Below are 26,501 nucleotides of genomic sequence, written 5' to 3'. Positions count from 1 at the left end.
AATTTATAAGGATATATAATTCTGCTATGGAGAAATTTGTACCTTGAGGAGGAGCAAGATGTAGAAATGGTAAAGAATGGTTCAGTATAAAATGCAAAGAGGCTAGAAATTGTAAGCTAAATGCTTGGAAAAGATGGAAGAAGAGGAAAACTGAGAGCAGATGGGAGGAATATATTGATGCTAGAAATAAGTACATTGAGATAATAAGAATGGAGAGAAGAAACTACTTAAGAGATATAATAGATAAGTGTATAAATGAACCTAAACTGTTCTTTAGACATATTAATGGGAAGATGAGGAAGAAGGAAAGTTGAAAGAACTGAAAGTTGAAGGAAAAATCTGAGGATGTGCAGGACATGGTGGAGGTTATGAACAAGTTTCAGATCTGTATTTACTGTAGAAGGGGAACTTGATGCTGGAAGGGATAAGTTGGTGAGGAATATACTAACTAGTCCTGGTCAGTTATGAAGAAATACTTAAGATGATGGAAGAACTTGATGTAAATAAAGCAACTGATCCAGATGGAGTATCAAACTGGATATTGAAGGAATGTAGAGAACAACTGGCTGATAAAATTCACAGTCTATTGGTGATATCACTATCGCAGGGAAGAGTACCAAAAGATTGAAAGAGAGCAAATATTACACCAATTTTCAGAGGAGGAAATAAGGAAAACCCACTAAATTATAGACCAGTTTCCTTGACTAGTGATGTAGAAAAACTATGCAAAAGAACAATAAAGGAAAGATGGATGGAACACTTGGAAAGAGATAAAGTTTTGGTAAATTGTCAATTTGGATTTAGGAGGGGAAGATCATGCTCCATGAACTTATTGCTCTTTTATTCAAGGGTAGTCGATATTGTGCAGGAGAGACACAGATGGGTGGATGGTATATATATATATATATATATATATATATATATATATATATATATATATATATATATATATATATATATATATATATATATATATATATATATATATATATATATATATATATCAGGAGAACACTTCAAGTGTCACCCCAATGAAAACCCTGTTTTTGTATGCAAACAGTACTTCAAAGAATCTCGTACCTTATGGGGTTGCTAGGAGCAATATCTTGCTAAGCCAAAGTGGTCAAAAATACTATACAGTTTAGAGTATTATTTTTCTTACTCGACCCAGAAGAGATAGATAGATAGAGCTTTCTACTCCATGGTAAAATACTGTAAGCACCTTGAGTTAAGTGTTACCACAGCCAGCCATTCTGTGTGGCACTTGGTTCTGATGTGGTGTGACATCACATGACATCACACTTGGCTGGTCAATGGTGCCACTGAATTACCCTGACATAGGCAATGCTGAGCCGATGGGCTTGGAGCATTTCCCTGCACACTCACAGCTCAGTCTTGCTTCTACCCTTGCCACATTATACTAGCCTAGTGAATCATTATTTTGTGCTGTATTTACAGCCATTAATTAAATATTACTGCTACAGCCATGTCTAAAAGCTTATTATATTGCATCTCTTGCTATTTTCTACCACTACTTTCATACTAGCTGCTCTTCTAATCTTGCTAATTGCATGCCTCCCCTCCTCCTGTGGCCTTGCTGCACAAGACTTTCTTCTTTCTCTCAATATCCTATTCTGTCTACCTCTCAAATGCAAAAGTTAACCAGTATTTTCAATCATTCATCCCTTTCTCTGATAAACACTGGAACAGATCTCTGCCTGCTTCTGTATTTCCCCCTTCCCATGACTTAATTTCTTTTAAGACATTTACCTTCTGTTTTTTTTTCTCTTTTTTTTATCATTTTATCTGACATCTCTATGGAAACTGGCATTTAAGTGGACCTTTTTTAATTCAAAATTTTTGTTGCCCTTGGCTAATGGCCTTCTACATAAAAAAAAAACTAACACTTCCTTTAACTCTTCACATACATGATGTCCTTTAAACATTAATAACTAATAATTAGTTTTAATGACTGAAAATTTTTTGTGTCTATAAGAAGCTGGTACCCTATGAATTAATTTGCTACATCTTTCACAAAAATCATATGGTTGAAACTTGAGATAAATGAGTTTTAATACTGGTAAACTTTAGGAGCGATTTTTGGCATTTTAAAAAAACAGCACTTGTCGTGTTATTCCACAGCACTATTCATATATATATATATATATATATATATATATATATATATATATATATATATATATATATATATATATATATATATATATATATATTGTTATTACTGTCATCAGTCATCTGCTTTTATAACCAGTTCTTCTATCAGATGTTCCCTTGCTACATTGTTTTCTCTGTAATCTTCTTTAATTTTCATCATGTGTTCTATGTACCTTTTCAAATAATCTTCAGTAATTTTTTTTCAATTGTATTTCTAGTAATTTCTTCTAGTTTCTTTATTGTTTGGTGCTCAATTGAATATTCTTTTTTCACTAATGCTTTAATTTTTGGCCCAAATTAGCTCTATGGGACTGAACTCACAATCATAGGTTGTAGACTAAAAAAATTTTGTCCATGGGCAATTGCAATCTCATCAATAATACAATTTTGTCTTTATTTATTTATTTTTTTTTTGTGACAGCTACAAACTTTCCATCACTTCTGATTTCATAAGGGCTGGACAATACTCAATTTTGTTCTCTGACAGCCAATCAATTATTTAACTTTTCTGGTAGTGTATATGGGTGTCTTGTTCATCATTTTTGAGTGATAACTTCCATTATCCATAATTATCAAGGATCTTTCATGAATCTTTGGGAGAAGCTGTTCTTCAAACCATCTTTTAAGCGGTTCATGGTTCATAGTGTCATGATAATCCCCTTTTATTCCATTTTTCTATCTAAACATGAGCAATGCCCAAGGGATAAAACCATTACTTCCTCCCGAGTATAAAATGATAAAGTGCACCTGACGACCTTCAGTCCTACTCTGCCTTTGGTGTCAGTCCAGAACTTTTCAACAACATCTCTTTGATTTATCCATGTCTTATTGAAATATACTTCCAGTAATGGGATATCACTTTCGTTTTTTTTCAATTTGTCTCAGATACTTATTTCTCGCTACCACAATGTCTTGGCACTCCATTAATAATCTCCCTTTCAAACATTTCCATAAAGTTGTCCTGCCACCTGAAAAGGGCTTCCTTCACTTTCCTCAGTACATTATCCAAAATAGACAACTCATCTATTATAAAAGGGTATAATTTCTCTTCTCATTGCTTTCTCTTCAAACTGATCCGTCTTCCCAAAGATAGAAGATGATGTGGCACATTTTGGAAGCAATGTGATGGGAAAGTGCTTGGTGGATTGTTGTTTGATAGCCTTCACCATATGTACACACACACTCCCGCTGCCTTCACAGTCTCCTCATATCTCAGAAACTGACGTCTGACATGCATCTATGTTGATTTGTGAGACACTGATGGAAAATGATGACCAACTTTTTTGCTTGACTTTGCAGTCTTGCCGGTAGATGTCTTTTCATACCTTTCAACTTTTCAGCGTTCATCTCATGACATCACTCACACCATAACACCCACTAAAAAACAATTAATATGCATTGTTATACTTAGCATTTGAATATTTTGCACCTTATTTACTTGTCATATAATTATGTATCTCCAAAAAAACAGACACCTAAATTGTAGATAAAATGCAAGGAGTAACAGTCTATCAACAAGGAAGAAAGGTTTTCCTGTCTCTACAGGGGCTTCTGGTCAAGCATATTACTGGACAGCCAATCACACACAGCTCTCCTCTGGGCCCATGACCACGGATTATGATAAGATAACCTATCACATAAATTGATACCCAGCAGACTTCCCATATGTGATTTGAAGCAGTATGATGTTTTCATAAAAAGCTCCATGCTTCACTTATATTTAATTTTATCTACAATTTGCTTGTGGTATTCTGTAGAGGAGGCTTTTCTCTATTTGGTAAGATGGTTTATTCAGAAAATCATTTGATAAATACTGCAAATAACAGAGATAAAACAAAAAAAGTTATATAAAGATTTTGCTTCTGTTCTTTCTCTTCAACTCATCATAACATCATTATTTTTTGCCTCACAGACATCTGGGAAACATATTTGAATCCTGCAATCATTGTTGTGTCTAATAGTATGAACCAAACTGGTCTATTTTGTACAGAAGAATTAAGGCAGATAATAATGTAAATTACCATGACAGCATGTGAGGGCAGCGACAGTGCATGTGAGCAAGAAAGAGCAGCCAGCCAATCAACAGAGCTGTTACAAAACTAGCCTAGGCTCCAGATACATGGTTCAAGTGAATGGACAACAGTGAACTCCCTGCAATTCACTTACCTATATATTATATCTATATACATACATATACCAGGCTGATATTCTCCAAAAAGAAAAATATCCCCAGGGAGAGGTTAGCAGCACTCTTTAAGTCACATGATACAATACACACGGAATATGGTGGTGGCAAGAGTGTACAGCCAGGCCACTTCCCATGCCACTACAACCAATGATCATAAAATATGAGCCTGGCTTTGTAAGTGATGCACAGAATCTTGCTTTATCAAGCAAAGTAAAAAATAAAAAGTTAAAAATTAACTGAGATCATATCCTGTAAACAATAATTACAGAAACAGAACTAAATAAATATGAACACACCTAAATTTTAAAACAAAATACTATACATAAGTGATAAATTTTGCGGACACCTCACTGGAAGAATTCCCAGAGTGAGTGAGGACTCAGGGTGATGAACAGATACATATAGAGGGTGTCCCAGGAGTTAAGTACTACATACTTCAGGATATGATGGTTCAAGTAATTCTGAGAAGAAAATACTCTATACACATATGCTGTGTTTTGCTTTATTTTGTGAGAACTTAACATGTAAATTGTGTGTTGCAGGAGCCACTCACCTGGGTAGGCCTCTATCTCCCTCCCTCCCTCCTCAGCTCACTACTTATTCAGGCAGCACTGCACAGCATGAATGATAATTTTTTTGCCTACAATCTATATAATTAAATCCTTACAGGAAACAATTAGCAATTGACAGGTTAAATTTTTATATGTGTCAATGAAGAAAATGTAGAGGTAACACAGCAATACAGTGGTTAAATGCTATTTTTTTAACAAACATGGCAACTCACCAGCTTCACAACAGCCCACTCCTTTAAATGTCCCTCTAGATTATATGATATTCTTTCTAAGTGATGTCGAATTGTGCTATGTTCAATTAATCTTGTCCCTTTATATATTTATGTATTTGTATTTGTATTCTTGTACTGATGGTGGGACCTCATATTTTCATTTGGACAATACCATCTTGAGCTGAAGACGTACTGGGGAAACATCCTCTCTCGCAGAGATGCTGATGCACTCTGTAGAATACACTGCTGTCTGGATGTCTTCTGCCTGGATATCTGCATCTGTATTCTGCTGCTGCAGCCCAGGCATTTCTATCACAGAATCCGTACGTGAATATCATGTCTGAATACTCAATGTTATAGAATGTGAAAGGCATTTTCACTGTAGCAAAAAGATATGCTTAGGTAATGAGCTGATTGAAGAGACCTGTCACTTAGGTGTCAAGACGTCAACTGTCAAAGAAGATGACAGTTGCAGTGAGTTGCCATGTATGTTTAAAAAAAGTAACACTTAACAACCACTGTACTGTTGTGTTATCTGTACATTCTCTTCACTGACAAATACAAAAATCTAATCTGTCATTTGCTGATTATTTTCTGTAAGGATATGAATACATAAAAAATTATCACTTAATGCCACATGGTGCCACAGGAGTATGTAACAAGCCAAAGAGGGAGGGAGGGAGGCAGAGGCCCACTCAGGCGAGTGGCTCCTGCAACACACAACTTATATGTTAACCTCTCACAAAATAAGGCAAAACACAGCATATGTGTACAGAGTATTTTCAACTTAGATTTACTTGAGCTACCACATCCCAAAGTATGTACCTTAACTCACAGGACACTGTATGTATATACTAATTTTACTTTTCTCATCTTACTCACCTGCTGCTTCTCTAACTTATGGATGAGGGCCACTTCCTGTTGCTGGTGCTGCAGCCTCTGCATCTCTATTTTCTGTCGTTCCATTTCTTTTAGGAGTTCTATCCTCAGGTTATATTCTTCTGCACACCTGTGAGTAATTTTTTCTTTATTAATTTATAGACTGGTCCAGTCAAAACTAACTAAAATAATTTCAACAAATGGTGCTCTAGAGAAATTACACTACATCTCCAGAGAAAAAGAGTGAACTATATGTTTCCTGGTATGACAATAAGCATGTCAGACTTCAAAGTCAGAAAGAGCAAAATATTTGTAAAGGCAATCTATTTACAATCAAGGAAGAAAAAGAAGTGATGACCCTGTTGAAATTTTGCAAAGCCTGAGAAAACAAGAATGAGTGTAAAGAGTGAACCTCAGCCAGTACAAGCTCAATGGGAGAAGTTTGGACATTCATAGACTGGAAACAAATGGGAAGCAGCATTATATCTAACACTGCAGTCAGTGGAGTATGAAAGAATGAGGAATTAGTTTCAGAAAGAGATTTTATGAGATGAACAGCTCTTGATTCTACTCAATTTAGAAAGTCATAATACATTAAAATTAACAGGTAATTTAGCTCTCTATATACTACACCTTGAGATATTTTCATCTTGTAATTTGTCCTCCTCCTCAAGAAGTTTCCTTAGTTCAGTTTGCTTCTGAAGGGCAAGTCGAGTATTTTCCTGGGATGCTTGTCTCTTCAGCCATTGCCTAAGTGAGCAATAAAGTTGGAAAACTACTGAGTCCAAATACTGGATGTGCTGAGGCACAGATGTACATTGGCATACAATGTATTTGACATACAACTAAAGTGATATCTGACTAAAAAACATTCATATTTTTTGTTTTGCTTACAAATGTTAACTTGCCTTACAACCAACTTGTCACCTGGGTGAGTACAAAATTTACTTTTTTTTTTTTTTTTGTGACATTCCAGGTACATTTGCTAATGGTAAACACTACACTATGCTATGTGGGTAAATGGCATTGTTTATGAGCATTTTACTGCATTTCCAAGTAACAAAGCATTTTTTACTAAAAATATCTTGGGGAATTCTTTGTTTTTTGAGAATGAAGTCTAGCCATCTGATGTTTTTTGCTTCTGATGGCAATTTTGGAACAGATTATGGTTATAAGCCAAGTATGTACATCAATGTACATACTGTAAAACAACACAAGATACAAGTCAGTCCATATCAGGCAAATTTCCTAATGAGACAAAATCAAGATGAAACCTGGTTGAATTATGCCAATTCTTCAATTAATGTAATAAATGTCCTACATTATCAATAGTTCCCAAAATATACTAATCAAACTGAGGATGTTGTCATGAATCTACAGAATATAGCAAGACTCATATATTTTCAGTTGTCATAGTTTGGCTTATTAACATTCATCCTATAATAAGGAGACCTTACAGCATAATCTGAGTGCAACCTATTCTACATACATATAATCATAAAATCATATTTGGTGTTCTTTGTACCATTCAAATATTTTTGGTTCCAAACTAGCGATAATTGATCATTTTAATTTTTGGAACATGAGCATGCTGAAGTTTAAACTTTCAAAATCAAATGTAGTTATTTTATTTAAAACAGTACTTTTGATTAGTGAAGAGACAGGATAAACATTGAATTTGAATTTTTTCCAAGATTTTTCAAGTTTTCTAAGATAAACAAAAATAAATCTTTTTTTTTATTATATAAAATATCAGTATCATTATTGGTAGTATTGGAATTTTGGATTTCAGTTTATTGGTTATTGGTTATTGGGCAATAAATTTACCAGCAGTTGTCAATTATCAGTTATCACCAATAAGCTTATTGTAATCAATTTATTGGTTATCATGATATTTTTTTTTTCATTACCATCCCCAGCTATGCTATTTGCCTATAGTGTTTTTGTCCTGGAAGAACATTTGGGCATTGGCTGAGTAGGGGAATTCCCCATGAGCTGCATTGCCATGTCTCTACAGGACCCAGTTTAACACCTTGGAAGTCTATTTTATTCAAAATACTTCCACTCATGTAACAAACACTTAAGCTATTCCTTACCTTCACCTTTCTAGTTTTTTAACCAATTTGTCCTTGCTTTCATCTTCACAAGCCCCTCCTGCCTCCTGACTAATGATAAAAACACTGGAGTATAGTTTACCTCCCACTCAAGTGTTCTGGCCAGAACCCAAACACCCTAGCATGATAAATACTCCATCTCTGGCATATAAGGTGTCCTTGCCATAGAAGCAATCCCAGTTGTCAGAGAATGTCCATCCATTACTTTTACTATGATTTATAAGCCTGAGATTCACTGTAATATCCTTGGAGAGCCACTTACCCTCCAACTCCCCTCCTTGGCAAGACACTACATACTACAGGAATCCCTCCCTTGTCCCTAATCTTATCCATTGCCTGTCTAAATTTTCTAGACAACTCCTCACTCTTGATCTTACAAAGGTCATTCCCTCCCATCCTGAGAAAAACAATGAGGTTGGTCTCATCATTTTCCAAGCAAGTGTCTAGCGTATTTGCTATCTTCCCTCTCCCTGGTCCTGGCAAACAAATCCTTGTCCTATGCTATCTCTGGCACAAAACACTATCTAAGTGCCTAACCTGACTATCACCCAGCATAAGCACTCTACCTTGGGGCAGGGTATCTGTATTTACCCCTCCTTCTCCTTGCCGCCTCCCACTACGTCCACCTCCTCCTCTGTCACTTACTCCTACACACTGAAGAGATTCTTGGTCTTCACAGGGTACCCCTTGAGGCAAAGCACCCTAGCAAACTTCATCCTCTTTGTATCCTAGCTAGTCTCCCCTCATATGGGAAATCTTACAATTCTGGTATCATCTAGGTTGCTGCTCTCTGTACACCTTCCAATTTTCTTATGTGCTTTTTTTCATGTGGTGACCAAATTCCCACTGCATATTATAATACTGGACGTATCATTGTGATGATTATTTTCCTCATCATTTCTTCATCTAGATAAGAAAAGGCAACTCTTATATTTCTTAATAGGTTAAGAGTTTCACCTGTTATCTTATTAGTAAGTTTTTCTGGTTATAATTCCTCTGAAAACATCAGTCCCAGATCTTTTTCTTCTGTTGTCTTATTAATTGTTTCATTCCCCATCTTATAATTCTAACTACACCTGTTACTTTTTCCAAACTCCATCTTTTTACACTTCCCAGAGTTAAATTCCAATTGCTATCTGTTGCACCATTCCCGCACCTTGTCTAGATCTCTTTGCAGTTCTTCACAATCTTAAATTTCCTCCACTTTTCTCATAAGTTTTGTATCGTCAGGGAAAAGACTCACAGGTGGATATGTTCTCCACCATATCATTTATATATATACCATGAACATTATTGATGCTAACACTGACCCTTGGGGGGACCCCACTTAATACCAGGCTCCACACTGATGTCTGGTCTCTCATTACTGTACCCATTTGTTGTTTGTTTTTTTTTTTTTTTTCCATCATTCCAGCAGTCTTTCATTTACACCACCTATCTTCTCCAGTTTCCATAGAAGCCTTTTATGTGGCACCTTATCAAAAGCTTTTCTTAAATCTAGGTAAATGCAGTCTGCTTAACCATCTCTCTCCTGTATTATGTAAATCACTTGAATAAAAACACAACAAATTGGTAAGACAAGGTCTCCCTTTTCTAAAACCAAATTCACAATTTATAAGAAGTATGTATTTATTTACCTAGTTGTATTTACCTAGCTGTGGTTTACAGGAGAGGAGTAATCTCATAGTATCCTGTCTCTATATTTATCGAGTTTGGTCTTAAAAGCATGGAAGTTATGGCATTGACAACATCTTCAATGAGTTTATACCATTTGTTCACACTTCTATGAGGAAAACTATATTTCTTGATATCTCTTCTACAGTTAACTTTTTCAGCTTCTTAGTGTGTCCCCTTGTACTTTGTGTCTAAATTTATAAAACATTTTTATTCACATTTTCCATACCATTTATCATTCTATAGATGTTTATTAAATCTCCTCTCTTTCCTATTTTCAAGAGTAGGAATTTCCAACATTTTTAATCTCTCTTCATAGGTTGACTTGTTCAACCCTGGAACCATCTAAGTGACTGCTATTTGTACTCTTTCTAATTTTACAATATTCCTCTTTGCATGAGGAGACCACACCACTGCCACATATTCCAATCTTGGTCTCATCATGGAAATCAAGAACTTTTTCATCATTCCTTCATCCAAATATGAGAATGCCATTTTTACTCTTTTTAACAAATTCATCTCTCCAGTAATTTTATCAATGTGTCTGTCCAGAGTCAAATTTTCAGTAAGTGTTACTCCCAAATCCAAATCCTCTTTTGACTTCTTTAACTTCATATCTTCCATCTCATAATGATATTGTATTCTTTTCTTACTCTTGCCATTACTTTACATTTACTTAAAATGAATTCCATTTGCAAAGATTTACTCCATCTATTTATCTTATTTAAATCATCTTGCAGTCATTTACATTTTCTACTCTTCATCAACTAAGCATCATCCACAAATAAGTTCATATAACTATCTATTTCTTCATTTATGTCATTCACATATATTACAAACATTATCAGTCCCAACAATGACCCCTGTGGGACACCACTAGTTACTTTCAGCCAAGATAAATTTTGGTTTTGTATTACAATTCTCATCTCTCTATCATCCAGGTAATCCTTCATCCACTCCAGCAGTCTTCCTCCAATTTATCCATAATTTTTTATCTTCAATAGCAATCCTCAGTGTGGTACTTTGTCAAACACTTTCTTCAAGTCTAAGTAGACACCATCCACCCATCCATCTCTCTCCTGCACAATATCGATTACCCTTGAATAAAAGTACAATAAATTCATGGAGCATAATCTTCCCCTCCTAAATCCAAATTGACAATTTACCAAAACTTTATCTCTTTCCAAGTGTTCCATCCATCTTTCCTTTTTGTTCTTTCACACAGTTTTCCTACAACACTAGTCAAGGACACTGGTCTATAATTTAGTGGGTTTTCCTTATTTCCTCCTTTGAATATTGGTGTAATATTTGCTCTCTTCCAATCTTTTGGTACTCTTCCCTGCAACAATAATGTCACCACTAGACTGTGAATTTTATCAGCCAGTTGTTCTCTACATTCCTTCAATACCCAATTTGATACTCCATCTGGACCAATTGCTTTATTTATATCAAGTTCTTCCATCATAAGTATTTTCTCATAACTGACCGGGACTGTACTTAGTATATTCATCACCAACTTATCCCTTCCAGCATCAAACTCCCCTTCCACAGTAAATAGCAATCTGAAACTATTGTTCATAACCTTCACCATGTCCTGCACATCCTCATAGATTTTTCCTTCAGCTTTCAATCTTGATATGCCTTCCTTCTCCTTCATCTTTCCATTAATATGTCTAAAGAATAGTTTGGGTTCATTTATACACTTATTTATTATATCTCTTTCATAATTTCTTCTCTCCATTCTTATTATTTCAATGTACTTGTTTCTAACATCAACATATTCCTCCCATCTGCTCCCAGTTTTCCTCTTTGCATTTTGTATTGAACCATTCTTTACCCTTTTTACATCTCGCTCCTCCCCTAGGTACAAATTTCTCCACAGCAGAACTGTATATCCTTATAAATTCATCACATTTTTTCCAAACATCTTCTGTGTCTTCAAAGTCTTTCCAGTCCACAGCAAGAAACTACTTTCTTAATTTTTCAAAGCCAGCTTTACTATATTTAAATCTTTTCACGTTATAATTTCCATTAATGATTACACTTTCATTTTTCAAATTAAATTCCATCAACACATGATCACTTTTACCCAGAGGGGTATCATAGTGTATAGTTTCAATAATTTCCATGTCCTTGGTAAACACTAAATCAAGTCTTGATGGTTTATCACTTCCATTAAATCTGATATCACAATCAACCCACTGAGTCATCAAGTTTTCAACTGCCCAGTTTAATAGTCTATTACTCCATGAATTCTCACTTCCAGTAGTTGTCAATGTCTCCTAATTTATCTCCTTACAATTAAAATCACCAACAACAACTATATCACTACTTTCCATCACTATCTTTTCAAGACCTTTTAACACATCTACCAACATCTCTTCGTGCTCTTCTTTTCCCCAAGCATTGGTCATAGGTGGCAGATACACTCCTACATAATTCATCATCCTTCCATTTCCACTTCTAATCATCACTTGTAGAATTTCAGACTTGTCTTCACTTTTTATTACCTTCTCCACTTTAATGCATTTTTAGTCAGAATGATCATTCCCTCTCCTCCCTGGTCACTTCTATTTTTCATCCATAAATCATATTTATCATCACCAGTGTCAGGAATTCCCCATTCATTTTTCCATTTTGTCTCACATAATACAACAACATCCAGTGTGATTCTGTTTAACAATTCATTTAATTTCATTTTCGTTGACATTAATCCATTTACATTAGTATAACGTACCTTACTTACTATCTGATGAACCATTTCTTTATTCACATACCTCTTACTCTCCAGAAAAACTTCTTCTCCTCCTCCATTCATTGTTCGTTTTTTTGTTTAGCCTCATTTACTACCTTCAACCTTTGCTTCAACCTTTCAGTTTCATCCATATCCCTGTTTATCCATACATTCCTATATTCTTCATCTCCAGACATCCTCCTAGACCCATTAATTACTTCTGCTTGTACCTGTGTTGCAAACCTTATTCTTATGGGTCTCATTTTTCTTCTTCATATTTCCCAGTTCTATGGAATTCTTCCACTTGCTTTACTACCTGACTATCTTCATCCGTCACTTTCTTTAGTAACTTATTCAACAGGTTCTTTTCCTTTTCCTCTCTTCGAATTCTGCTTATTATTTTCTCTTCCTTTAAACCAATAATAATTAATTGTTTATATTTTTCTAGTGTCTCTCACTAACTTTTTCTCTTCTTTAATAACATTTACCACTTTCTGTCTGAGGTTTTGTTTCTCATTTTCTTGTTGTTTTATAATTTTCTTTGGTGATTCTTTTTTTTTTTTGTGTGTGTGTGTGTGTGTGTGTGTGTGTGTGTGTGTGTGTGTGTGTGTGTGTGTGTGTGTGTGTGTATTTACCTACCTAGTTGTGTTTTACAGGAAAAGAGCTATGCTCGTGCTGTCCTGTCTCCATATCTATAAGCATCCAGCTTAACTTTAAATTCATGAATATATGTTGCTTGTACCACTGTTTCATCTAAGTTGTTCCATATTTCTATGCTTCTATTTGGGAAACCATATCCCTTGATATTTCTTCTACTTGCCGTTTTCCTCAATTTCACTCCATGTTCCCTTGTATCTCTTGAGTCCCACACAAATAAATCTTCTTTGTCAACTTGATCCTTACCCTTTAAAGCTCTGTATATAGCAATCAGGTCCCCTCTTTTTCTTCTCTCTTGTAATCATGGAAGCTTCAATCTCCTTGATCTTTTTTCATAGGTTAAATCTCTCAAACTTGGTACCAATTTGGTTGCAGCTCTTTGGATCTTTTCTATTTTCCTTATTTCCTTTTTATTATGGGGTGACCAAACAATTGCGACATATTCCAGTTTTGGTCACATCACATGTGTGTGTGTGTGTGTGTGTGTGTGTGTGTGTGTGTGTGTGTGTGTGTGTGTGTGTGTGTGTGTGTGTGTGTGTGTGTGTGTGTGTGTGTGTGTGTGTGTGTGCTTACCTAGTTGTATTTACCTAGTTGTGGTTTATGGGAGGGAAGTAATCTTGTAGAATCCCGTCTCTTTACCTATCCAGTTTGGTCTTAAAGGCATGGAAGCAGTGGACAATTACTCCCAGTGAGGTCTAAAGCACTGTTCAGGGGATGCTGTGAACTTATCATTAAACCTAGCTGTGACCTCACTGAATGTTTCCCTTTGTCTCTCACAACACAAGGGGGCAGTCACAGCCTGCCCTCTAAAGACAACTCTCTTCCTCCACACAAAACTACAAGCACCTAATAACACACACACACCCTTCACTCAAAAATTTCAAAATTATCATGGCGACTCCTACACCAGCCTCAGAATCCCCATCTGGGGAGGGGACCATAAATGTCCCCAGGTCAGACTACCTTTCTGTCGACGACCCTAAGTGTCTTGACACCCCCCTCAACTTTTTCTTCATTAACTTCTGCAACACTCATGGTCTAAGATCTAATTTACAATCTGTAGAACACCACCTCTCCTCTTCTAAACCTCATCTTCTTTTCCTCACTGAAACTCAGGTGTCTGAGGCAACTGACAGTAGCCCCTTTTCTGTTCCCTCCTACTTTCTCTATCCTCATTTTCGATCCAAAGCTGAATGCTGCGTTTATGTGCCCAATGACTTAACCTGCTCTCGTGCCCACGCTCTTGAATCTTCCGAGTTTTCCACCATCTGGCTATGACTACAGAGTCACTCTCATACTAAATTTATCTGTGCTGTATACCTCTCACCTAACTCCTCTGACTGTAAGAAATTCTTTGACTACTTAACTTCCAAAGTTGAGCACATTCTGACCTTCTTCCCTTTTGCAGAGATCTCCATTCTTGGAGACTTCAATGTTCACCACCAGCTTTGGCTTTCCTCTCCCTTCACTGACCATCCTGGTGAACTAGCATTCAACTTTGCTATCCTCCACGACCTTGAGCAATTGGTGCAACACCCTACTCATATTCCTGACCGTCTTGGAGATACGCCCAACATTCTTGACCTTTTCCTGACCTCTAATCCTTCTGCTTATGCTTTCTTCTCTGTTGGGCTCCTCCGATCACAATCTCATATCTGTATCTTGTCCTATCACTCCAATCCCTCCTCAGGATCCCCCTAAGCAAAGGTGCCTCTGGCGTTTTGCCTCTGCTAGTTAGAGGACCTGAGGAGGTATTTTGCTGATTTTCCTTGGAATGACTACTGCTTCCTTGTCAGAGACCCATCTTTGTATGCTGAGCACATAACAGAGGTGATAGTGTCTGGCATGGAGGCGTACATTCCTCACTCTTTTTCTCATCCTAAACCTTCTAAACCTTGGTTTAACACAGCTTGTTCTCATGCTATACATGATAGAGAGGTGGCCCACAAAAGGTACTTAAGCCTTCCATCACCAGAATTTCATGCACTTTATATTTCTGCCCGGAACCATGCCAAGTCTGTTCTCCAACTAGCCAAAAACTCCTTCATTAACAGAAAGTGTCAAAACCTGTCAAGATCTAACTCCCCTCGTGACTTCTGGCATCTAGCCAAAAATATCTCCAATAACTTTGCTTCTTCTTCTTTCCCTCCTTTATTTCAACCAGATGGCACCACTGCTATCACATCTATTTCTAAAGCTGAACTCTTCAATCAAACCTTTGCTAAAAACTCTACCTTGGACGATTCTGGGCTTGTTCCTCCCTCTCCTAAACTCTCTGACTACTTCATGCTACCTATTAAAATTCTTTGCAATGATGTTTTCCATGCACTTGCTGGCCTAAACCCTCAGAAGGTTTATGGACCTGATGGGGTCCCTCCTATTGTTCTCCAAAACTGTGCCTCCGTGCTTGCACCTTGCCTAGTCAAACTCTTTCAGCTCTGTCTGTCAACATCTACCTTTCCTTCTAGCTGGAAGTTTGCCTACATTCAGAATGTTCCTAAAAAGGGTGACCGTTCTAATCCCTCAAACTACCATCCTATTGCTTTAATTTCCTGCCTATCTAAAGTTTCTTTAATCTATCCTCAACAGGAAGATTCTTAAACATCTATCACTTCACAACCTTCTATCTGATCGTCAGTATGGGTTCCGTCAAGGCCGCTCTACTGGTGATCTTCTGGCTTAATGAGCCTTGGTCATCCTCTTTTAGAGATTTTGGTGAAACTTTTGCTGTTGCCTTGGACATATCAAAAGCTTTTGATAGAGTCTGGCACAAAGCTTTGATTTCCAAACTACCCTCCTACAGCTTCTATCCTTCTCTCTGTAACTTCATCTCAAGTTTCCTTTCTGACCGTTCTATTGCTGCTGTGGTAGACGGTCACTGTTCTTCTCCTAAATCTATTAACAGTGGTGTTCCTCAGGGTTCTGTCCTGTCACCCACTCTCTTCTTATTATTCATTAATGATCTTCTAAACCAAACTTCATGTCCTATCCACTCCTATGCTGATGATACCACCCTGCACTTTTCCACATCTTTTCATAGATGTCCAACCCTTCAGGGAGTAAACATTTCACGCAGGGAAGCCACAGAATACTTGACTTCTGATCTTTATAAAATTTCTGATTGGGCCAGAGCAAACTTGGTATTGTTCAATGCCTCAAAAACTCAATTCCTCCATCTATCAACTCGACACAACCTTCCAGACAACTATCCCCTCTTCTTCAATGACACTCAACTGTCCCCCTCTTCTACTCTACAATGAACATCCTCGGTCTGTCCTTTACTTATAATCTGAACTGGAAACTTCACATCTCATCTCTAGCTAAAACAGCTTCTATGAAGTTAGGCGTTCTGAGACGTCTCTGCCAGTTTTTCTCACCCCACCAGCTGCTAACTCTGTACAAGGGCCTTATCCGTCCATGTATGGAGTATGCTTCACATGTCTGGGGGGTTCCACTCATACTGCTCTTCTAGATAGGGTGGAATCAAAAGCTTTTCATCTCATCAACTCCTTTCCTTTAACTGACTGTCTTCAGCCTCTCTCATTGCTGCATTGCTGTCTTCTACAGCTATTTTCATGCTAACTGTTCTTCTGATCTTGCTAGCAGCATGCCTCCCCTCCTTCCACGGCCTCACTGCACATGACTTTCTTCTTTCTCTCACCCCTATTCTGTCCACCTCTCTAACGCAAGAGTTAACCAGTATTCTCAATCATTCATCCCTTTCTCTGGTAAACTCTGGAACTCCCTGCCTGCTTCCTATGACTTGAATTATTTTAAGAGGGAGGTTTCAAGACACTTATTCATCAATTTCTGACCACTGCTTTGACCCTTTTATGGGACTGGCATTTCACTGGGCATATTTTTTATTGGATTTTTGTTGCCCTTGGCCAGAGTCCTTCCTACATAAAAAAGAAAAAAAAATCCCTTTCTCTGGTAAACTCTGGAACTCCCTGCCTGCTTCTGTATTTCCACCTTCCTATGACTTAAATTCCTTCAAGAGGGAGGTTTCAAGACACTTATCCTTCAGTTTTTGACTACCGCTTTAGACCCTTTTATGAGACTGGCATTTCAGTGGGCATTTTTTTTATTGGATTTTTGTTGCCCTTGGCCAGTGTCCCTCCTACATAAAAAAAAAAAAAATGGACAGTTACAGCATTGACAACATCTTCACTGAGTTCATTCCATTTATTCACTCTTCTGTGTGCGTGTGTGTGTGTGTGTGTGTGTGTGTGTGTGTGTGTGTGTGTGTGTGTGTGTGTGTGTGAGTATTTACCTAGTTGTATAGTACAGGGTCCGAGCCAAAGCTCAATTAGTCCTGTCTCCATACCCAAATTTGTCCAATCTCTCTTTAAACATGTGTACACTCTTTACCGCAACCACCTCTTCTTTTAAGTTACCTATTCCATATTTCAACCGTTCGATGCAGAAAGCTGTATTTCTTAATATCTCCCAAACAATGACTCTTCTTTAATTTCTTCATATGTCCCCTTGTACATCTATCTTCTTCCTCCACTTTTACAACTAGATCATCTCTGTCTATCTTCTCCATGCCATTTACTAATTTGAACATTGTTATCAGGTCTCCTCTTTCCCTTCTTTCTTGCAGTGTTGGTAATCCAATTTCTTCCAGTCTTTCCTCGTAACTTAGGTCTTCCAATTCAGGTATCATTTTCGTAGCTGTTCTTTGTATCCTTTCCAATTTCCTTATATCTTTCTTCTTGTGTGGAGACCATACCACTGCTGCGTATTCCAGTTTGGGGCGTATCATGTGTGTTATAATTTTCTTCATCATTTCTTTGTCTAGGTAATTAAATGCCACCCTGATATTTGCTAGCAAATTATATGTAGAGCCAAATATTCCATTGATGTGTTTTTCTGGTGATAGCGTGTCTTGAATTATTACTCCCAACTCTTTTTCTTCTTTGCTCTTTGGTATTGTGATTCCTCCAATCTTATACTCCCATGAAGGTCTCCTTTTACTTCTTCCCATCTCCATTACATGGCACTTCTTTATATTAAATTCTAATATCCATCGTTTACTCCATTCATAAATTCTATCAATATCCCTCTGTAGTTCCTCACAATCCTCTTGGTTCTTTACTACTTTCATCAATTTTGCATCATCTGCAAACATGTTAATGTAGCTATTTAAACCCACCGTCATATCATTTATATAGACCTGAAACATTATAGGTGCCAACACAGACCCTTGTGGTACTCCGCTTGTTACTTCGCACCAACTTGATTTATTATCTCTGATTACTGTACTCATTTCCCTACCTTGGAGATAATCCTTCATCCACTTAAGTATTTTTCCTTTTAGCCCTCCTCGATGTTCCAGTTTCCATATAAGACTTTTATGTGGAACTGTATCAAAAGCTTTTTTCAGATCTAAATAGACTGCATCAACCCAACCATCTCTCTCTTGTAGTTTATCTATTACTCTTGTATAAAAGTTCAGTAAGTTTGTTACGCAAGATCTCTCTTTCCTGAAACCGAATTGTTTTTCTGTTATTATATTTTCTTGTTCAAGATATTGCACCCATCTGTTTTTAATTACTATTTCACAGAGTTTACTTACAATACTCGTGAGTGAGACTGGTCTGTAATTCAGTGGTTCCATTTTATTACCTCCTTTGTATAACAGAACTATATTTGCTCTCTTCCATTCCTTTTGGTACTTTTCCCTCCTTCAAAGAACTGTTAATTATCTCCCATATTGGTTCTTCCAATTCCTCTCTACATTCTTTCAATATCCATCCATTTACTTCGTCTGGTCCCATCGCCTTCCTAGTATCTAGCTCTTCCAGTAGTCTTTTAATTTTAAAGAAATTTTTTCATAATTTTTTATCTTCAATAGCAATCTTCGGTGTGGTACTTTGTCAATTGCCTTCTTCAAGTCTAAGCAGATACCATCCACCCATCCATCTCTCTCCTGCACAATATCGACTACCCTTGAATAAAAGGACAATAAGTTCATGGAGCATAATCTTCCCCTCCTAAATCCAAATTGTCAATTTACCAAAACTTTATCTCTTTCCAAGTGTTCCATCCATATTTCCTTTATTGTTCTCTCATATAATTTTCCTATAACACTAGTCAAGACACTGGTCTATAATTTAGTGGATTTTCCTCATTTCCTCCTTTGTATATTGGTGTAATATTTGCTCTCTTCCAATCTTTTGGTACTCTTCCCTGTGGTAGTGATGTTACCAATAGACTGTGAATTTTATCAGCTAGTTGTTCTCTACATTCCTTCAATATCCAGTCTGATACTCCATCTGGACCAATTGCTTTATTTACTTTAAGTTCTTCCATCATCTTAAATATTTCTTCATAACTAACTGGAACTGTACTTAATATATTCATCACAAACTTATCCAGCATCAAAACTTATCCAGCATGAAACTCCATTTCCACAGTAAATACTGATCTGAAACTATTGTTCATAACCTCTGCCATGTCCTGTGCATCTTCATAGATTTTTCCTTCAACTTTCAATCTTGATACATCTTCCTGTGTCTATTTTTACCTAGTTGTATTTACCTGTGTGTGTGTGTGTGTGTGTGTGTGTGTGTGTGTGTGTGTGTGTGTGTGTGTGTGTGTGTGTGTGTGTGTGTATTTAGTTCGTCTGGTCCCATCGCCTTCCTAGTATCTAGTATGTCTCCATACCCGAATTTGTCCAATTTCTCTTTAAACATGTGCACACTCTTTGCCGCAACTACCTCTTCTTTTAAGTTATTCCATATTTCAACCGTTCGATGCGGAAAGCTGTATTTCTTAATATCTCCCAAACAATGACTCTTCTTTAATTTCTTCATATGTCCCCTTGTACGTCTATCTCCTTCCTCCACTTTTACAACTAGGTCATCTCTGTCTATCTTCTCCATGCCATTTACTAATTTGAACATTGTTATCAGGTCTCCTCTTTCCCTTCTTTCTTGCAGTGTTGGTAATCCAATTTCTTCCAGTCTTTCCTCGTAACTTAGGTCTTCCAATTCAGGTATCATTTTCGTAGCTGTTCTTTGTATTCTTTCCAATTTCCTTATATCTTTCTTTTTGTGTGGAGACCATACCACTGCTGCGTATTTCAGTTTGGGGCGTATCATGTGTGTTATGATTTTCTTCATCATTTCTTTGTCTAGGTAATTAAATGCCACCCTGATATTTGCTAGCAAATTATATGTAGAGCCAAATATTCCATTGATGTGTTTTCTGGTGAAAGCGTGTCTTGAATTATTACTCCCAAGTCTTTTTCTTCTTTGCTCTTTGGTATTGTGATACCTCCCATCTTATACTCCCATGAAGGTCTCCTTTTACTTCTTCCCATCTCCATTACATGGCACTTCTTTATATTGAATTCTAATTTCCATCGTTTACTCCATTCATAAATTCTATCAATATCCCTCTGTAGTTCCTCACAATCCTCTTGGTTCTTTATTACTTTCATCAATTTTGCATCATCTGCAAACATACTAATGTAGCTATTTAAACACATCGTCATATCATTTATATAGACCTGAAACATTATAGGTGCCAACACAGACCCTTGTGGTACTCCGCTTGTTACTTCGCACCAACTTGATTTATTATCTCTGATTACTGTACTCATTTCCCTACCTTGGAGATAATCCTTCATCCACTTAAGTATTTTTCCTTTTAGCCCTCCTCGATGTTCCAGTTTCCATATGAGACTTTTATGTGGAACTGTATCAAAAGCTTTTTTCAGATCTAAATAGACAGCATCAACCCAACCATCTCTCTCTTGTAGTTTATCTATTACTCTTGTATAAAAGCTCAGTAAGTTTGTTACGCAAGATCTCTCTTTCCTGAAACCAAATTGTTTTTCTGTTATTATATTTTCTTGTTCAAGATATTGCACCCATCTGTTTTTAATTACTATTTCACAGAGTTTACTTACAATACTCGTGAGTGAGACTGGTCTGTAATTCAGTGGTTCCATTTTATTACCTCCTTTGTATAACGGTACTATATTTGCTCTCTTCCATTCCTTTGGTACTTTTCCCTCCTTTAAAGAACTGTTAATTATCTCCCATATTGGTTCTTCCAATTCCTCTCTACATTCTTTCAATATCCATCCATTTACTTCGTCTGGTCCCATCGCCTTCCTAGTATCTAGCTCTTCCAGTAGTCTTTTAATTTCTTTTCTTTCCACTTGTATGTTTGCTATTCCTTTCTGTTGTTCCTCATCTCCCAGTGATGCAAAGACAGTTTCTCTTGTAAATACAGACTTAAAGCTTTTATTCAGTATCTCAGCCATCTCTTGTGTGGTTTCATAAATTTCTCCATTTTCCTTCAGCTTTGTAATAGTATATCTATGCTTTATTTTTCCGTTTATATATCTATAGAAAAGTTTGGGTTCTTCTTTACACTTTCCAACTACATGTCTTTCAAAATTTCTTTCTTCTTCTCTTCTTATTTTAACATAATCATTTCTAGCTGTCCTGTATTCTTCTCTATTTATCTCATTCCATTGTTTCCTCATTTTTTTCCATGCCCTCTCCTTTTTCTTTTTTGCCTCTGCACACTTTGCATTAAACCACACTTTCTTATTTGCTTTTACCTTATATCTTGGCACATATCTTTCAACACCTTCTCTAAACTTGCTTAAAAACACTTCATATTTTTTCTGCACCTCCATACCTCTTAATATATTATTCCAATCAAGCTCTCCATAGAATTTCTTTAACCCTGTAAAGTCTGCCTTAGCATAATTTTTTCTCTCATTTTTATATTCCTCATTGAATTTTGGCACTTCTTCTTTGATCTCTATCTCCATCTTCACATGATCACTTTTTTCCCACTGGACACAACAAATATTCTATACTTGGTTCATTTTCTGGCTTTTTTGTAAAAACCAAGTCTAGTAGCGATGGTTCATCTTCCCCTCTGTACCTAGTATTTTCTTTCACCCATTGATCCATCGTGTTTACCATCATAGTCTGTAAAAATTCTTCACTCCATGTACTGGCAATCCCTGTCACCTCCATCTCCCCCCAGTTTATCTCTTTGCTATTAAAATCTCCTACTAGTAACACCTTGTTTCTTATCTTTAGCATGTCATCTATACTTTTTATGAACTCGCTTTGCATGTGCTTATAATCATCAGTCCCCCAAGTGTTGGGCTTTGGAGGCATGTATGCAACAATAATTTTTTCTGCTTTCTTGTCCTTGGATCTTGATCTCCACACTCAATGTTTCTGACCTCCCTTCACCATATTCCACTGTTTCTATCAAGATGTTTTTTCTTACTATAATCATCAGTCCTCCTCCTCCCTTATTCTTTCTGTCTCTTCTCCATGTGTTATATCCTTCTTCTTCAAATTCAACATTAATCTCCCTTGTTAGTTTTGTTTCCGTAATGCATGCTACTTCTGGTTTCCTTTCATGTAAATAATCTCTTAGTTCCCTTAGGCTGGACACTAATCCATCTATGTTTGTATACATAACTTTAATTTTATTTATTGTGGACACATTTCTTTTGTGTTCTCTCTTTGTTGTCTTACTTCTTGCTCCGCATTCTTTAACCAGCATTTCCTCATTTTCATGTCTATCACTCTCCATATATATCTTTCTGCCTGTTCCTGTGTTCTCTCTTCGTTTTTTGTCTTGGCCTCCTCTTTTAACTCTTTCACCTTGTTTCTTTCCTCCTCATTCATTTCTCTTCTTATATATATATATCCTTCATACCCTCTATCTTTCTTAACAAACTTATTCTTCTCAAGATGTATTCGGCTGCCGCTTGGGTATTAAGTCTTATTTTCATGGGACGTTTCCCCCCTTCTGAATATTTCCCAATCCTGTACACTTCTTCTATTTGTATATCTGTTTCATCTCCTTCTTCTACAATTTTCCCAATGATTTCTTTTGCTCTTTGTAATTCTTCTCTTTCTCTTAAAACTTTATTTGATATGGTCTTCTCTTTATCCCCAAACACCATCAGGCACATCTTTTTTTGTACCGTATCCCTTACTATGTTATCTTTTTCCTTAATGATTTTCACTACTTTTTTCGCGTGTGTGTGTGTGTGTGTGTGCGAACTGGCAGCTGGGATGGGAGAATTGTATTTAAGTTCCTATAAATATAACCATGGACTCTGTTGATTTTCTTTTTAAGTACTAATGCTCTGCTTTGAAAGTTGGAGACCAAGGAATACTATCACTCCTGAATCTCTTTCTAAAGTCAATCTAGGTATGCTAATTCTCTCTTAAGGTATAGTTACTATCTCAGTCAGTGGGTATGACATGCCCTACATATGACTCACTACTAATTTAGGAAGTGGTCTATCCCATACTGATTTATTCCCATTCATCTGTACTTTTTTGCCCCATACAACTAAGCAATGTTTTAATGTAGCAAAATGTTACCATCAATACCGTGACTGAATTTTATTTAATAATTTTCAATAAGGAACTCTATGATATCATTCTTGCTAAAATATAAATATATTACTGTAGTTACTATTATTATCTGGTGCTTTAAATATCATCTTACAGAGACAAAAACTTTGTCAGACACAATTTACCCTTTGTGAATCCATGCTACATACTGAGTTTTATCTCATTTATAGTGATAGCAAATGATTAGTTCATAAAAAAAAAAGGAAGTAACTTTCATCATGAAAACCTACTCTTTTTTCTCCTTTTCCATTAACTTGTTCTCATCCACTTCTGCCATCATTTCAATTACATTTTCAGCTTCAGCTTTAGCTTTACCAGCAGCCTTTTCAGCAATCTGCTCCTGCAAAACCTATAAAAAATCTTTCATTAAAATATTTTGAAAATTACACAAGAACATATATCTATTTGAAGGCCTATAGGATTTGAATCATGGAAGATGCATCATAGTTTTGGTGAAATAGTTCTAAAAAGAACAGGGTTTCTTATAAACACTCTCTACTGGCTAGAGATTTACAATTTAACTTTTTTGTTTTCCACCTTACACTGACCTTTGTCAGTTAACCAATTTTGTTAACAAGGCAACAAAAACAAAACTGTTCTTCAGCTTAAAATAACTGTTTTCTCTGTTGGATTCCTTGAATTACAACCTTATTTCCACACCCTGTCTTATTATTCCAGTCACCTCAGGATCCACCAAAACTGAGGTATTTTTATGAGATGCACCACTGGGTGAAGAGTGAGAGAGGAGTTAGGCAGAGCTGTATATTGTCACCAACCCTTTTTAGCCTGTATACAGAGGAGCTAGCAGCCAGGATGAGAAGAACGAATGTAGGGTTAAGTGTGGGGAATGATAAAGTATGTGTGCTTCTTTATGCAGATGACGTAGTTGTTATGAGTGAATCGGCAGATGAGCTTCAAAGTTTGTTGGATGTTGTGGATGGCTATGGAAAAGACTTTGGAGTAAGGTTTAGCAGTGAGAAAAGCAAGGTAATGATTGTGAATAGGTCAGAGGATGAAAGTAATGTGGTATGGAGACTTGGAGAGAATGAGTTGAAACAGGTGCAAGATCACAAGTACTTAGGGATGTGGATGAGTCCTAGTGGGAGTGGAAAGGCAAAGAATGAAAAGATAAGTGTGGTAAACCAGTGGGTAGGTCGATTGGGAAGCGCAGCAAGGATGAGAGCAAGTAAGTATGATGTGTTGAGAGAAGTGTGAAAGAGTGTGGCTGTGCCAAGTATAATGTATGGTATGAATGTGATTGCATGGAATGAAAGTAAAATTGATAAGTTAGAAGTGGGCCAGAATAGAATAGCAAAGATGGTACTGAGTGCACCGAGGTACACAGCAGTTGAACCCTTGAGAGGTGATATGGGATGGGCACCTTTAGGGAAAGACTCACAAAAGCCACACTTAGGTACAATATTAGGCTTGAGAGAATGGATGATGCAAGAATAGCAAGGAAGATGTACCTGTGGAATGAAAGTGGAAGCAAATGGAGGAAGAAGTGCATGAGAATGACAGACAGGAATGGATTGCAAGTTGTGTGGGCGATAAGAATGGCTGGGAGAAATCAAAATGAGCATGAATGGGTGGTAACAAGAGGAGGCAGAGTGGGAGCTGAATGGGATGTGAGAAAATGGAAGAACAAAATAGACAAAGAAATGAAATGTGTGGGACTGAATGAATAGAAGAATGAGATGGAAAGAAAGAAGACCTTGGAATGGTACAAGGAGAAAGGGGCCCCGAGGTATGAAAGGTGGTATGATGGAAGCCTGGGTGGTCATCTTCTCTTCTGAGCGAGGGCACAGTGTATGGATGTGAATGCAAGGAGTTACAGGTAGTCTGAATCCCATAGCAAAGTGTGCCAGATGTGTGACATGGGAGAGGATGAAACAGTGGAACATGTGGTGCTGGAGTGTGTGAAGTATGCCAGAGACAGGAATGAGATGATGCAAGTGATACTGACTGAGTTACAGCATGATAGGAATGAAAGAGTGGAGAAGACAGAAAAGGAGTGGATGGTGTTGTTGCTGGGACTGTGTAGAGAGGCAAATGAAAGGATGATTGAGGCGGTGAAAGAGTTTCTGGAGAGAATGTGGCGTGCTAGATGTAGGAACAATTAGTGTAGAGGATGCTGTTCGTTTCTTTTTTTTTTTCCCTTCTACAGGAGTTGCTGATCCAAAGGCCTGGCTCAGGAGTGATCCTGAGCCACCTGTACCATCAAGATCAAGAGAACACCACACTTCTGATAAGTGGGGAGACCTTAGAAAATACTATTTTCATTTTCCCTTTTCCCAGAAATAATTATTGCTACTGTCAAAGATCAATCTCTGTGCAGAGTGCATAACAGCATGGAGACATACATTCCACTCACTTTCTCTAAAGTTCAGCTCAGCAATCCAGGATAAAGAGATGGCTTACAACTGGAAACTTATGCCCTTTTATAATTCTGTCCAAGTCATGCAAAATCTATCCAATAACTTGCCAAAAACTTTCATCAGTAAGATATGTCAAAATCTTACCAAATCCACTTCTTATGACTTCTGGCAACTAACTAAAAATATCTACAGCATATTTTCTCTATCTTTCTCTTCTTTTTTTTCATCGCCTACTCCTCTATTTATAAAACTAAAGTATTCTCAGACCATTGCTGATAACTTTATAGTGGATGATTCAAAACTTGTTCCTCCTTTACCTTCATCCAATGATTTTATTATGCCTGTTAGTGAAGTTCTTTATAATGTTTTCTATACCCTCTCTGACCTTGGTCCTCTGAAGGCTTATGGCCCATACTTGTGCTTTCATGCTTGCTTCTTTCTTGGTCAAAGTTTTCAGACTTTGTCTATCCACATCCAAATTGTTTGCTGGAAGTTTG

General features: G+C 36.9%; 1 protein-coding gene across 3 annotated transcripts in view; it reads right to left on the bottom strand.

Annotated features, from left to right (window-relative positions):
• Positions 1 to 26,501, bottom strand: part of LOC135111607 (piggyBac transposable element-derived protein 3-like) — a 61,665-nt gene that overhangs the window by 27,306 nt on the left and 7,858 nt on the right. For all 3 annotated transcript variants that reach the window (XM_064025129.1, XM_064025103.1, XM_064025111.1), the window contains 3 exons: positions 23,857 to 23,976; positions 6,660 to 6,776; positions 6,030 to 6,156 (listed from right to left, as the gene is read on the bottom strand). In XM_064025129.1, the coding sequence (XP_063881199.1) occupies positions 6,030 to 6,156; positions 6,660 to 6,776; positions 23,857 to 23,976 (364 nt within the window). The remainder of the gene's footprint in view (positions 1 to 6,029; positions 6,157 to 6,659; positions 6,777 to 23,856; positions 23,977 to 26,501) is intronic.

The sequence above is a fragment of the Scylla paramamosain genome, chromosome 2 (genome assembly GCF_035594125.1).
Source record: "Scylla paramamosain isolate STU-SP2022 chromosome 2, ASM3559412v1, whole genome shotgun sequence".
In the NCBI taxonomy this organism is placed as follows: domain Eukaryota; kingdom Metazoa; phylum Arthropoda; class Malacostraca; order Decapoda; family Portunidae; genus Scylla; species Scylla paramamosain.
This window is presented reverse-complemented; position numbering and strand designations above follow the sequence as displayed.